The sequence below is a fragment of the Ambystoma mexicanum genome, chromosome 6q (assembly GCF_040938575.1).
Source record: "Ambystoma mexicanum isolate Mex_15411 chromosome 6q, UKY_AmexF1_1, whole genome shotgun sequence".
Taxonomy (NCBI): Eukaryota; Metazoa; Chordata; class Amphibia; order Caudata; family Ambystomatidae; genus Ambystoma; species Ambystoma mexicanum.
In genome coordinates, this window is record NC_090937.1 from 1456919750 (window position 1) to 1456935333 (window position 15584).

The following is a 15584-nucleotide window of genomic DNA, read 5'->3' on the forward strand; positions in this document are numbered from 1 at the left end:
AGGGATACAATATTAATGACTTCCTTTTTTTCCGACCTATTATAACAACAGAGTTTGCTTTCTTCCCATTTTACAGATAACATCCTCTTCACCAAGCCACCCAGCCAACTCATTCTTCTACCCCAGACTAAAGCACTTGCCGGCTATTGCCAAAGTGACCTTCGTTAAACTTAAAGGCAAACAAGCTATTCTTCCCGTGGCCGATCCCGATCTCACCACCACGGCAGGAAACGAGATAGACGATTCGGTCTTAGGTAAATGTATTCATTCATTCTTCCGTATTCTGTCGGTGATGTATTTTATATGAGTATTATACGTCCAAATGGATAAAGGAAAGCTCACTGTACTAAAGAGATTTAAAAAAACATGAAAGTCAAACATAAACTCTTCAGGATATGCATTATATATATTCTCTATTCCCTGGACAACTTGAGCAGCATTCTTCAAGAAATTGTGATGCGTTCCTTGTGCATTATTAAGTGATTAAGTTATATCACTCTTTAAATGTGTTTCCCCAAAAATCATTTTGCAGTCCTCTAGTTCTGGAAGTGAAAGGACTAGTGCGATTGTCTGAGGATACCAGTGGAGAGGTTGGCACAAGTGATGAGACTGTGTTCGTTATACGAGTGCTCATATATAGAATTTAGATTGGCAGTACCTGACATGCTCGAGTGCCCATAGTCTTGATCGTAGTTGAATGACAGTGCTTGGTGGTATTAGTTTTGGATGTATAAGAGTACTGACTGCTATGAATAGTCTACAATTTCTTTAATATCTCCCAATCTCTCCTTGGCTCTCCTCAAGATGATTTCCATTACATCAATGACATTAAAGGAGCTTTTAACATCATCTGTGAATGTCTCTTTCAAAACGAAAGGTTCAGGGACAGCTATGCAAATATATTTTAACTCATTATGTAATACTGAAAAGTTGGTATTTATTGGGCTATAATATCAACTTCTAACTTCAGTTTTTTGAACTTTGAGAATATGATTGACATGTTCATATTACATCTATTGATACTTGCACAATGTTTTCTGGAATGCAGCCCTACATCACTATCTACAATTTCTCAAACTATTATATCACGTTACTTGAAATCTTTGTATTACTTACTTTATAATCCCTTCCCATTGTTCATTTTAATCTTAATTCATAGTTTGCATGCCACTTTTTTGTTCCATCATCCTCTCATATTATCCAACTGGTTTTAAACGGTTTATGGTCATTGCATCAAATCCCTTGCATCGAGGAGCCTTGCATTTTATTTTTATTCAAACCCCCGTTTTTTACCCTTAAAATCCACCTGAACAAAAATGAACCCTTTTCCCCCGAAAAAACATGCATTTGATACAAATTTTGTAGATGTAATAAATTCGATGCAAATGCATTCAATGGTATGGCTTTCGATAGAATGACAAGATACCGTTTTAAACACGTATAAAGAACCACATCAGCACTTAATGGTAAAGACAACAAATTTAGTTAAGCAAAGTTTCATTTGTATTGCTTGTTCCATGTTTTTATGTTGCATTACTGAGTCTTTAAAGATATATATATATATATATATATATATATATATATATATATATATATATATATATATAATATATATATATATATATATATACATTTACTTAGTGTGTTTCAGTATGAATTACTTTTCACACAGATGAAAATAGAATACAAAAACAATTGAACAATAAAACAATAATTTTAAAATACAAAATATATGCTAATATATACAAATTTACAGCAGCTGAGACTGCCACTCTTAATTCATTATTTATATAACACAATGTATTAAACACAGTTAATTAGGAGGAGTTGTTAATAATACCACAGCTATTTCCCACAAATTCATAATGTCAATTATCATAGAGGTAGAGCTACCAAGCATATATCTATCCCCAAAATGCTGATGTTTCTAAGGTTTGGATGTTATAAACAAAAGGGCCGATCATTTCTGAAAATTGTTTTTATATAATCTTGTGCATTGTGTGAGAATATGTCTTAGCATTTTAAGTTTGTTACTATCTTGACACAAGCAACATGCTCTTTTATTCCTCGCTATGTTCAAACGAGCACCCAATTACATTACTGAGTCATTAAAGATATTATAAATACTGCAGCTTACACTTGGGATAATTCACATTGTCAATGGTTGAAATCATGTTTGAGTTTCTACCTTTGTAGTATATCGTAATGTGAGGCCATTTTGCTTTAGTTAATAGGAACAACCAAAATTCCATACTCATAAACCTGTGCCTAGATAATCAAATAAACTGCAGAATTTAATGCGGGGTTCTTTGTACCCATAAAAGAATTGTATTTAGTCTAATAAATGTTAAAAGTAGAAGGGGGCGTGGCTAGAGGGCCATGGAGTAGGATGTGTCTTCCGAGCTGCTCCTGACGATCCGACATGATCCTGCGTGAAAATAAGCTAAAAAAGGCATGATCGTGCTCAGAACCACACTATCGGGTGTGTAAAGGCGTGGGGCAAGTTTGAGGATGAGCGGAGTCCTTGATGACTACAGGAGGACTGGCAGGATCAACAGAAAGTTTATCGCCACGGAGCGGCACTCAGTACAAAATGGCCGGCGGGTTGAAACAAAGGAAGCTGAAGCAGGCCAAGCAAACCCACGGCGGACGATGGCTGGCAGAGAGCACGCAGCATGTGGAATAAGAAGCGGATGGCAACTGCGGCTGAGAAAACTGCACGCAGAATATAGAAGCAGCGAGATATATTGTTACGCTGCACGCCCGGCATCGAAGCAGCCCAGCCGCGAGATGAAGGAAGAAGAGGGCGCGGGCAGCCCATGCGAATGGGGCGAATAGCTGAGGAGATTCGCTCGACCACCCGGAACGGGGAAACTGCGGGAGCTCAGGACGCGCATGAGCTGTAACAGAATAATAGCAGGGGCCCTGGGAAGCATATCGAGAGGAGACGGAGGCCGCGGAATGAGTGGGCACACACATGAAGACGCTGGCCTGCGCATGGTAACTATATAGCGAGACACTTATTGCTGGGCAGCACGCCCCAATAACTATATAGGCCAGGCAGTGCCACAGCTGGCTGCAACCACGCAGAAGGAGGAACGGGGCAGCGGGACTCGCACCCCACGGAAAAGCGGGACCCCGGTATATAGGCAAGGCTGCACAATGTCAGTAAGAGAAGGCAAGACCAAGAGCAAGCATCCCACAATGGACATTTTTGCCAAAACGCAACATGCCCCTACCACCCCGGCACAGGGTGTGGCAGCCGCGCCTGCAGAAGTATCCCCGACAAAAGAGGAACATCTGATCCTAACAGCCATCACAGAGTTGAAAGCCTCGTGGGGAACAGCGATGGCGGACCTGAGAACCGCTCTGGAAACCAAAATAGATGCGGTGGGACTAGAGGTCAACCTGTTGCGACAAGATGTGAGAGCGCTGGCGGAAAGGACAAGCGGCCTAGAGAGTGCGGTGAAAACCAAAACAGAAACCAGCACAAGCAACGCGAAGGAAGTCCACATACTAAAGCAACAAGTGGCCAACCTGGAGAACCGAGCGGAGGAGGCTGAAGGGAGAGCGAGACGTAACAACATATGCGTGGTCGGCCTGCCGGAGGGGGGGGAGGCCAAGACCCCACGGACTACGTGGAGAATATGATTTTACAAGAAATAGGAGCCGACAAGCTTTCACAAGGATTTGCCGTTGAACGGGCGCATAGGGCCCTGATGAGGAAACCACGACCTTTAGCCCCCCCTCGGGCAATAATAGCAAAGATCTTGAACTACAAAGACAGAGAGAAGATCTTGGAGTATTTTCGCAAAGGTGGAACGATAGAACGGGCATCTGCAACCATCACAGCATATCCTGATTACACTATGTTGGTGCAGCGACAGCGTTATAGCTATGTTGCGATCAAGAGCAGACAGCGCACAGCAGGAATCAAGTACATGCTTTTGTATTCCGCAAAGCTCAAAGACCTGCACAAAAGCAGGGTGTATATTTTTTATACCCCGGAGGATGCGGTGGCATGGCTGGATATGCAGGGTTGTCCGGAACAAGATGAGGAGCAAGATCGCGAGGATCACGATAAGTGATGGGGACACACCATGCATAATACAAGGATGGAAGGAGGGGGGCCCCGGAAAAAGACTGTAGCACAGATAACAGGGGCGGGGCGAAGACAGATAACATTGAAAATTGTAACATGGGACATTTGGTAAATTAGGCAGTACTAAGCGCATCAAATTTGAAGCGAACAGGAGCGGCAAGATGGAGACAACCTACCCCCCGGGAGTTAGAGTAGCAGGACCGCCATTAGGGCGTCTTCTCCCTGCAGAGCCGTGAGTACAGGCTATTGCCAGAAAAGGGCTAGATGCGGGGGCGCTACAGGCTATTGCTAGAAAAGGGCTAGATGCGGGGGTGCCTGAGATCCAGGGATGGAGCTGGGCAACAGTTGGGATGGGTGTTGGGGTGGGAGGAAACCAGGGGGGAGTGTGTTGTGGCAGGGAAGGGAGGCGAGAGGGGGGGAGGTTAGGAAGTTTGAAGTGTTTTTTAGTTTGGGGAAGTTTAAGTTGGGAAACAAGCCTACACAGAATGGAATATATTTGGACACGGATTGCACTTTTGAGGGAGGAGCGGGACCCTAATTTTCCATGGGGGATCTTAAAATAATTACTTGGAACGTCAGAGGGCTCAATAGCTATCTAAAAAGGAACAAGGTCATGCTGTACCAACGCAGACAGAAAATAGATATAGCTCTGCTGCAGGAGACTCACCTCACGCAGGATAAGATGGAGATGATCCGGAAGAAATGGAAGGGGACTGTAGTGGGTGCATCATATTCGGCCTATGCTACGGGAGTGATCATATGGCTGTCACTGCATGTTCCGTTCCAGTATTACAGTCTACAGTTGAGGCATATGGGAGGATGGTCATAATGAGAGGGCTGGTGGAAGATAGGGAGATAAGCATCATAAACATGTACGCCCCGAACCAGAACACAGCGGCATATTTCAGAACCTTATGCAACAAACTCAGTGTGTGCCTGGGAGGGGCAGTGATTTGGGGAGGAGACTTTAACTGCGTGTTAAACCCTAGGGTAGATAGATCAGATGGTAAACTGGATAGACTCACCCCAGCCGCTAAAGCACAGCAGACACTGCTGGAGGATTTCGGGTTCGAGGATGTATGGAGGTCACACCACCCCCGGGAGAGGCAATATTCGCACTATTCAGCTCCACAAAATTTGCATACTAGTTTGGACTATATGTTTGCTACACAGGAGTTAATGACTGAGATAACGCAGACGGAATATAATACGAGGGTCCTTTCAGACCACTCGCCACTAATCCTGAGCTGGCAATATCGACCCCCGAGAGCAACGATTCCGACATGGTGCCTCAGAGCAGAGGCGCTGAAAGACACCATTTTAGGGAGGACATGAGGGAGGAAATAATAAATGACTTTGAGATCAATACTGGCAGTGTAGAAACAGCGGGTATGCTTTGGGAGGCTTTTAAAGTGGTAATGAGGGGGGTAGCTATAGCTAAGTCCAAGGGGCTACAAGGAGGGATCCTGGCTAAATTACAAGATACGGAGCGGGAGCTGGAAGGAGCGTTACATGGGGGAAGTAATACTAAGGAAGATAATGAAGTAATACTTCAGCAGAAATGTGCGGGGCACTGGGAGCGACTGTGCAATCTTAACTATAGAAAGTATATAGAGAGACAGCAAGCGGAGGGGACGACCCAGGGAGGGTCCTGGCATGGCTATACAACAGTGAGACCCCCAGGCCCACAATTAGAACAATAACGAGGGAGGATGGGAGCATAGTGGACACCCAGGAAGGAGTTAACCAGGAATTTGCGGAGTATTATAGGCTCTTGTATGGAGATGATGGGGAAAGTGATAGTAAAGAAATAGTAGAAACACTGGAGGACATAGGACTGCCGCAGATCAGTGCTGAGGAGCGAGAGGAGCTGGACGCTCCGATTACTTTAGAGGAATTGGAAGGGTAGTGAGGCCAGCAAGACTCCGGGGACTGACGGACTCCCAAGCAAATTTTATAAAATTTATAAGGAGGAGGTTCTACCCCTGCTTTTAGAAATGCTGAATGAAGCGTATGAAGTGGGAAGGCTGCTTGAGTCCCTCAGAGAAGCGATAATTATACCGCTACCCAAACCTAATAAGCCTGGTCACAACTGCGGCTCATACAGACCCTTATCAATGCTAAATCAGGACAGCAAAATATTGACAGCTGTCTTGGCAAACAGAATGAGGAGGGTTATTGGTAAACTAATACATCCCGACCAGACTGGCTATGTCCCAAACAGGAACATATCCCACAATCTTAGGCGACTCCATCGAGTCGTTGAGCACGCAAATGAGATCGAAGGCGAATTGGCAATTGGCAATTGTATCGCTAGACGCAATAAAGGCCTTTGATTCAGTCAAATGGCCGTGGCTGATGGTGGCCCTGGCTGGCTATGGGATAGGGCCCGGGTACCTACAGTGGGCTAAAATGTTATATAGCGTGCCGCTGTCCAGAGTTAAAACAGGAGCAGTGAAATTGGAGAGGTGGCAACTCCATAGAGGCACCAGGCAAGGATGCCTGTGGTCCCCCATGCTGTATATTCTAGCCCTAGAACCCCTGGCCATATACCTGAGGAAACAGTACGACCCGATAGGCATTGCTGTAGGTGGGGAACCACATTTAATTTCTTTATATGCGGATGACATGTTGTTGTATTTACGGCAACAGTAAGAAAACCTCCAGTACATTCTGGAAGTGATGGAGAGATACGCAAGGCTGTCTGGTATAGCCGTGAACCCCAAAAATCTAGTATATTTCTACTGGGAAGGTATAAAGGGTTCCCGCCAGAACAGCTACCGGTGCTACAGATACCATGGGAGGTTAGCACGTTTCGATATCTTGGGATAGAAATATACCATACAGTGGAAGAGGAACACCAGTATAATACAGAGAAAGTGATTAAGAAAATTGAAAATAGCATGAAGTTCTGGGTGAAGCTACCCTTGGCGATGATGGGGCGAGGGGCAATGTTGAAAATGGTGGTCCTACCAAGAGTCTTGCATTATTTTGGGAATATCCCATACCTGATAACAAGGTGGTTCTTTGCTAAGATAGAAGGCATTTGCAGGGATTTCCTTTGGCATGGGACGAGGAATAGAGTGGCCCTTAGGAAGCTACAAAATTCATATGAGAAAGGGGGTATACAACTGCCAAACTATGAAATTTATTACATAGCAAGCCATCTGCAATATGTAGCAAAATGGCTCTCTGAAGCGTCAACCTCGGAGTCCAGGCTGTTCCGACAGGACTGTGCCCCATACTTGATACTTGGGTGGAAGATGTGGCGTAGGGCCTGCCAGTTGATGGAGAATCCATTCCCGTGTTCTCCGCAGGTACCACTAGTGGCGCTGGCGGGCAAAGAAAAGCAACTAAGGATGATGATTAGGAAACACTGGGAACCAGTGGGGATAGCAACAATGGGCGATATATGGCAGGAGGGGAATATAAGGGACTTTGCAGTGTCGGAGGAGGAAACTGCGTTACACGCGGGCCAGTATATCACATATCATAGATTGGTGCGGAGGATCAAGGAGACATGGTCTGAAGTAGTAATAGAAAAAGAACCGGACACTACCATAGATACAATATATGACATTGCAGAGGGGGGACATGAGATATCTAGAATATATGAGCTAATGATGTCCAAGGTGGGGAAGGAAGTGGCACAACTGAGACGGGACTGGGAAGAGGAAGTGGGAGCCCCAATGAGTGATGAGATGTGGGAAAGAGCCCAAGGGTACCACAAAAAAAGTGTTGAGGAATGCAAGACTGCAACAGATACAACTGTACGTAACACATAGGGCGTATATGACGCCCCAGAGAATAGCCAAATTTAAAAACATAGGACGACAAGCATGTCCCAAATGTGATGAGGAAAATGCCAGAATGGTGCATATGTTCTGGTCATGCCCAGTCATTGAGCAATTTTGGGGTGAAGTGGCACACAGGCTAGCCGAAAAAGGAATCAAGATTGTGGTGGACACGGTGTGGGCCTGTTTGATAGGAGGGTTTCCGAGACCACGTAAACTCAAGCATGTGAGTAAATTAAAGGACCTAGCGTATGCACTTGCAAAGAGGAGAATTGCTATGGGGTGGAAGGAATGCCATAGACCACGAATAGAAGTATGGTGGAAAGATCTACAGAAATGGGCTGAAGCGGAAACTGCAGTATGGCAAGATGCAAGTAATGTCGGGGGGGGAAGAGAGGCTGAGACCCTGATATCCTGGAAACAACTAATAGCAGAGTTATTTGGGCTAATGCGAGACCCAACGGAAACCATGGAAGAGGAATCCCTATCACAAGATGCAGAAACAGAACATGTAAGGGAGTAGGCTTGAAAGGGGGGGGGGGAAGGGGAGAAGCAGTGGACATGATGAAGCGATGTATCGTTAAAATGTTATTGTATGCACTGCAAGTTTGGTTTGTATTGTTTTTAGAATAAAATGAATACAATTACTTAATATTTTTTTTTTTAAAGTAGACTTTCACTTGACTATAGGATACAAAAGCACTTAATTATAACTGGTTATTTATAACATGCTTAGTACCCAAGAGGTTTCTTAGCGCAGACCCGCGTTACAAACCTGTGTTGCTCTGCGTCGTCCTGCTTTCCAGACAAGCGCGTTGCCACTGAGCTATACTTCTAATAGTGAGCTATTAATAACCTCTTTAGCGGAACTTCAGTGTGGACAAGGAGAGACACATTATCGGTAAGTAGGACAGGCCGCAAATCAGCAGCAAATTTAATACATTTTGTAGGCAAAGAGCTTTCACAATTTGGAGGTAAAGACAAACCCCTCCTTCCAGTTTCATTCTGGATGTTATCATAAGTGTCCCGGTAAGGTGCCCCCTACTACCTTAACAAACCTGACCTATATTGCTGAAGTGGAAAAGACACAGCAATTAAAGGCTATCTTTAGATAGCAAACAACCAAAAACAGGCAATCTTTTTTTAATCTAATTAGTATAGTTACATTTGAAAACATTGGTTAAGTGTGCAGATTCCAATTATGATGCCAAGATAAGCAGACGATAAAAGGTTCCCATCCCATATTGAAACATAGGCGATAAGGCACCTTAGTCAGTAAATATAGACAATCATTATTGAGTTGTTTTTTATGTAAAACAGAATTGAGGTCCTACAGGAGCAGAAACAGTGGTAAAAACAGATAAAAGTAATTGGGCCTCATTCCGAGATTGGAGGTAGTCATGGCGCTATTTGCACCATGACTGCCTCCAATAACGGTATTGGCGCCGGTCTCGTTCAATGGGGACTTACCGCTGTAGTCCGACCTTTGCGGGACCGGTAAATCTCTGTTGAAAAAACCATTCCCCATTCCCATTTGAGCCCCCATAGGGCTCAATGGGAATGGGGAAGTAGCTAATAACGGTACCGCAATTTGCGGCACCGTTATTAGATCTGAAGTTCCTTAACGGGTCCCGTCCTTAACACCTGGTCAGACCAGGCGTTAAGGAAGGAACCCGCTAAGGGATCTCGTAGTAGGGCGTTAAGGGATTACTGGCACCCGTCTCCTTACCGGTGCCCGTTATCCCTTTCCGTCCCACTCGGAATGAGGCCCATTGTTCAGGAACAGTGTTTTTTTGTTCTTTTGCAGCAGTAGGGAAATACATATTTTCAGCAAGTATATAAGGGTAACTTTTAGAATAGTTTCTAATGTTCGGGTCAACTTTTAATATAGTTTGTTGAGTTTCCACAGGCAGTGCTAGTAGCGCTACACCCTTCAGCAACAGAGACATATTAGGCCAGATTCTCAAAAAGTAGTGCAGAGGAAAGGAGCACACAGAATGTGCTTGTTTCATTTTTGCTACTTTCAGAAATGGTCAGGTCACTTTCTCTAAAGTGACCCAAGCATTTCCAGGCAAAGATAGACAGTGGCACACAGATGTGATGTCCAGCCACCTTCCATATATTAGGTACCCGCTTCCAACATTAATGTATAACAGGCTCTCAGCAACCAATTGGTTGCTGAGAGCGCATTTCACCAAGACGATAAAATGCTAAATAAAAGCATTTCCTTTCCTGTTTGGGGGCTGAAAATAAATGCAATTGTGACAGCCATGGTTTAAACCACAGCAGTACACAGGACAGGGGCAGACATTATCCTGTCATGATTGTCGGCTCCCCTGCACCTGGACCTACAGGCGCAGGGGATGACCCTCATCTCTGCATATTTCAAAGCACATCCAGTTTGTGAATTTTTGGAAGGGCTTTTAAATGTACAGAAATGTCCCCTAATTTGCGCAAATTGGCAAAGAGGGGAAAACGGGTATCTGAATGAGCGCTCAGTGATTCTGTGTGAATTTGGCTGCTCCTTTTTTTGGCCCAAGAGACGAGATGTGCACCGGACTGTGCCAAAAAAGGTTTTGAGAATCTGGCCAGTGTTCTGAATCCTGATAAAATTGGTCAAATTGCACACACTTTTTATCTTAATTAATGTTTGCTTAGATTTCAAGAAACTAATTTCCAATACCCAATTTGCCCATTTTCAATAAGCCATAGTTTCTTCAATAACCTATAGTGTTCTCAGGATACAGAATAGTATTCAGCCCTTTTGTTAGCTTCAATGAAAATCACTAGTTTTAATTGCCTTATTTGGCCAATCTGAAGGCATCCCTAGATCCAGTAACTTTATCATGGGAATCTTCAGCAAGAAAAGTAAGTACAGCTTTTTGTTGGGGACAATCATTGTCAAGCCAAGTTGGGTACCTACTGTTGAAATTGATTTCTTCTGGGCTCAATGAGTTATCAAAATCTGCTTCATCACTATTATTTGAAACATTTTTGCTAATGTTACCATCAGAATTAATACTTTCCCTTGAAACTTACTAAATCAGAGAGAAACATATTGGGATAAAATATATCAGCATTACTTTGGTGCTTCCTTGTCGCAAACATTGATTTATGTCCTTCCATGTACAACTCTCCTCACCCGTAAGGGAGAGTCCTTGGTAATGACAGAAGCTCCCATGGTACCTGGTGACAATTATTATTATTTTGAAAAGAACATTTCACCCAGAATGAGGCTGTATCTTTATCCTACAGGCCATACACATTTCCAGAAAACAACCAGGTGTTAGTGTTCAAACCAAGGGATTGTAATTACTCTCCAGTTTTTCAGTAATGGTGAAATAGTCCACTATTTTCAGCCTGACAAGAGTAAGTAAACCAAAATGAATGAAGGAATGTGTGTTGCTAGCACTGAAGGAATAAGATGATGGGTAGTCTGGAGTATTAAGACTATACAGAGTTTGCTGAAACATACAACAATGACATCCATTTTCATCATAACTGTGCAATAAGCCTTGTGCGCTGCAATGTTATTATAAGATCTTTATTATTTTCTTGTTAGTCAAGAATATTTTCTACTGAAAATACAACAATGGAAAATATTTATACTAGTTATCAATAAAATGATTTTTAAATAGAAAAGCGAAATCAACAAAATATTCAATGAGAAAACAGAAAAGATTATCCCTTATTACCTACGTGGTCGACCAAGATCCTTGTTTACATTGTTCATTCTGGGTGCAAATAAAGAATTTTAGAACATTTATAGGGGCTGATTCATGGAATTTGTGCGCCGAAAAGCAGGAATTTGTGCGCCATTCTGACCGCAAATCCCTGTTTAACAAATGGGGATTTGCGGGCAGAATGGCGCACAAATCCCCGTTTTTCGGCGCACAAATTCCATGAATTAGCCCCATAATCTTTTGGGAACAATTATTAAGGAGCACATTTTGATGTGGTTGGATTTTCATAAAGGAATGCCACTATGGGTAAATGCCATCTGTACTGAGAATATTTCTGAAAATCTATCCAATTTAGAGTTAGCATCAGGCCCATGCTGACTCAGGAGTATCCCCGGAAACCCGCTGGTGGTATTGCAGATATGCCACTTCATTTTGATAAAATTATTGTTTTCTCGAGTTCGGCAATCATATTGGTAAATGGACAGGTGTACAAATGCTTTAAATATTTTAACAAATGCTCTAAAGGGTCATTAAAAACCTTTCATGCATTACATGGGTAAGGTGGTGAGTGGGGGCATCCTATCCTGCCACCCCCTTTCAATAGCCCAATGTAAAGCATTGTTCACTGTATTGAAGTCAAGCACCTATGCTTCCCTTTTGTACACAGAATACATTTAGAAATACGTTTGGGATACATTTTTCAATATATGAGCCTGATTCTTTAAGATTTAAACAGGGGAACATACGAAGATGTCCCTGTGCATCCCAGACTTGCACTTTCTGCTTTATACCTGTTTCTCAAAGCCCAGATTTACAACATTTGAGGAGAGGCCTGCAGCATCCTCGAGATGCTCTTGTACAAATGTGATTGCCAAAGAGACTTTTGCCCCAGTTTTGGGCTTTGTAAATCATGTATAAGGTAGCAAATGCAAATCAGAGGTGGTCACGGCCATCTTTGATCCAGTGCAAATCTCTGAGAATCTGGCCCTTTTCAGCCACCTCTGTGGTGGAGGTACACATTTGTAGATTTCCATTTAGTAAAACCTGCTCTTAATACCTCCATCAGTGTTCCATCTTAAAACCGGTGTTGGCATTTCCTTGCTGATCTCTGAATTTGTCAGACAGTATAAACTGTGCAATTTGAAAATACTACGGTTTCTACTATTACGTCCAACTCGCAATGTACTCCTAAATGTGACCGGGCCTCTTTTTAAGTAATTTAAACTTTGTAATGGCTATGGGCCTCATTCCGACTCAGGCGTTAAGGGGATTACGGTGCCGTAAACGGCGCTGACCCTTAACGCCTGATTACAAGGTTCCCTTTGCCGGATGGCTGTTTAACGGCTGCTTTTTGCAGCCGTTAAAAGCCATGCCGCAAAGGGACCTTGGCGATGATTACGGCACCGTAATTTACGGTGCCGTAATTATCGCCTTTCCCCATTCCCATTATGCCCTATGGGGCAAAAATGGGCATGGGGAAGGGGCCATTGGTGAATGGGGAATTACTGCCCCACTCACCTTGGAATGGGGCGGTAATTCCGCCATCCACCATGGCGGAATTGCAACCTTAGCGGCATGGACCATGGTGCTAATAGCACCATGGTCCTCCGCCAAGGTTGTAATGAGGGCCTATATCTTTTCAATTTAATAGGTAAACAATTAGAGTGATATTTCAGTTAAATGTTCTTTATTGTTTAGTAATTCTTCAACAAATTGTTTAATATTGTTAAAAATGTATATATTTATTGATGTCAATTATCCAAAGTTATTTTACTTTGAGGAATGAATTCCTTTGAAAAGCAATGCCGTTTATTTTTTAAGAGAAATGTTTCCTACAATATGTTGCTTTATCACAAAAAATGAATGAAAGATAAATAATTAATCAAATTAATCTACACCAACATGTTTCACTCTCTGAGCTTGATTTTGTGTCATTCATCATTAATACCGAAAATATAAACAATTTCAAATGCCCAGAGTTGGACAATGTTTTTTAGTAAACATGACACATATTTACACTAAACATGAACCAAAAAAATGAATGCAGCATGAATAAACTACTGCATGGAGAAAATAAAAAATGAGAAGACCACAAGATGAAACAATAATAATTAGTGAAAAACTGCTCAGCAAAATGATAAAGTTTAATGCTAGCAAATGTAAGTGTATTTCATTTCTATTAATGTAGTTCACATTTCTATGAAGATGTTATACCCATCATTCACAGAGCAGATGTTAAGAACCATTGTTATTTTAACTCCATACTTATAGAAGTTATGATTGATTCTTTTTCATATTATGATGTACTATTAGTGTGAATGGTTGAATGCACAAACATTTTAAACATTATTTAAGTAACTAACTTTTTTATTTTAGCTACCTTATCTTGGTTCAAAAGTTAATAATTAAGTTGCATAATGCAACTCCTGGTCTTCATGTTTGTAGGCCTTACCATGAAGAAAAACTGCAGATAAGAGACTTTGTGGTAAGCCCGTAAAGCATCATTGTTCTGATTTATGACAAGAGAGCATAGGTAATTAATATTCCCATTACTTAAATGGCTTCCCTTATGGACAAATCAGGTATGAACTGATTTGTATTGCAATCATTTTTTGTTTTACTTAACAAATTGTATTGACATAAGACATATGCGCATAAAACAAGCACAGCACAAGGAATTGATCTCCTAACAATGCCAGATCGAGAAAAGAATAATACTTTGAAGCCAATAACAGTTATGTCACTTCAATCTGATCTATATGCACACTCCTAGCATTTATAAGATATAAAGTATATTATACCCATAGTTATCATGAAGAGAGGAGGAGGGGAGGAAGAGATAATAAAGAGGCACACAAAAAATGGGAGAGTGTAGTCAAAAGGTAGATAAAACATAAGAAAGTGAAAAATTAGAGCATTTAGTGTTCTTACCCAAAGAGTTAAAAATGATAACACACCCTGCAATAAGGAACATTACAGTAATTCATCACAATGGAAAGTTTAACAAAGCAAAGACTGAATCCTAACATCAATACCAGAACATGTTGTCCATTAGAGAAAGCTATTAGTGCTCTCATTACGAAGTAGTATTACAAAACGTCCATACCATACATAGAAATATAATTAACAATGGGGTTTGCCCCCTTTGCCAGAGATCCAGCAAATATTTTTTTACAGTTAAAAAGTATACACTGAAGGTGATGAAATCAAAGGTTCACATGAAATATCATCAGACAAAATTAGAAGCCATCCACCGCAGCTATCCAGAAAATCTTCCACTAAAGACCATGGGCTGCCAAAGGAACTATGAGCCTTCCATGTGTGATTTAAGACAATAATATGCATGACTTTCGTTTTGTCCATGTTAAATTTATAACCTGAAACTCTAGAGTACCGAGCCCCTTCATCTTAGAATAAAGCAACGGACAAGATAGGATTCTCCAAGAATGCCAAAATGTTGCTGGCATGTGCAGACACTTTGATGTCCATAAATTGAACTCCAACCTCTTTGTTTGAGTTATTACTCCTGATACGCTTAAGCAGTCGTTCTAGAGATAATATAAATAACAGGCGAGAGAGAGTGTATCCTTGGTTAGTGCCTTTATGTTTTTATTTTATTGTTCGTTTATAACGCGCTTAATAACCAGCAAGTGATTTTGAAGTGCAGGATCAGGATTTGAACCTGTGTTGCGCCGCGTTGTCTTGCTTCCAAGACAAACGTGTTGTCTCTGAGCTATCCTTCCTATCCTGTAGAGAAAAATAGGGTTACAAGATCCAATTCACAAAGAGCAGATCTGGGATCCTAATGTAAGGTCAAATTCAAGGATAACAATTTCTGCCCAAACCCGTGCCATTATAACACAAGCCAAATCTACTTTGTCGAAAGCCTTTTTGACATTAAGATCTAACTCAAAGTACTCTGCTTGAGAAATTGTGTGCCATGGGGCTTTTACATAGATATTCATCTATCCTGGTAGATTGAGTAATTAACTCAAGGGTGTAAAG

The 15584-nt window shown here is 42.0% G+C and overlaps 1 protein-coding gene across 2 annotated transcripts in view; it reads left to right on the plus strand.

Annotated features, from left to right (window-relative positions):
* The window catches only part of SPON2 (spondin 2), a 253273-nt gene that overhangs the window by 146073 nt on the left and 91616 nt on the right, over positions 1–15584 (plus strand). For both annotated transcript variants that reach the window (XM_069632167.1, XM_069632168.1), the window contains exon 5: positions 77–254. In XM_069632167.1, coding sequence (XP_069488268.1) covers positions 77–254 — 178 coding nt within the window. The remainder of the gene's footprint in view (positions 1–76; positions 255–15584) is intronic.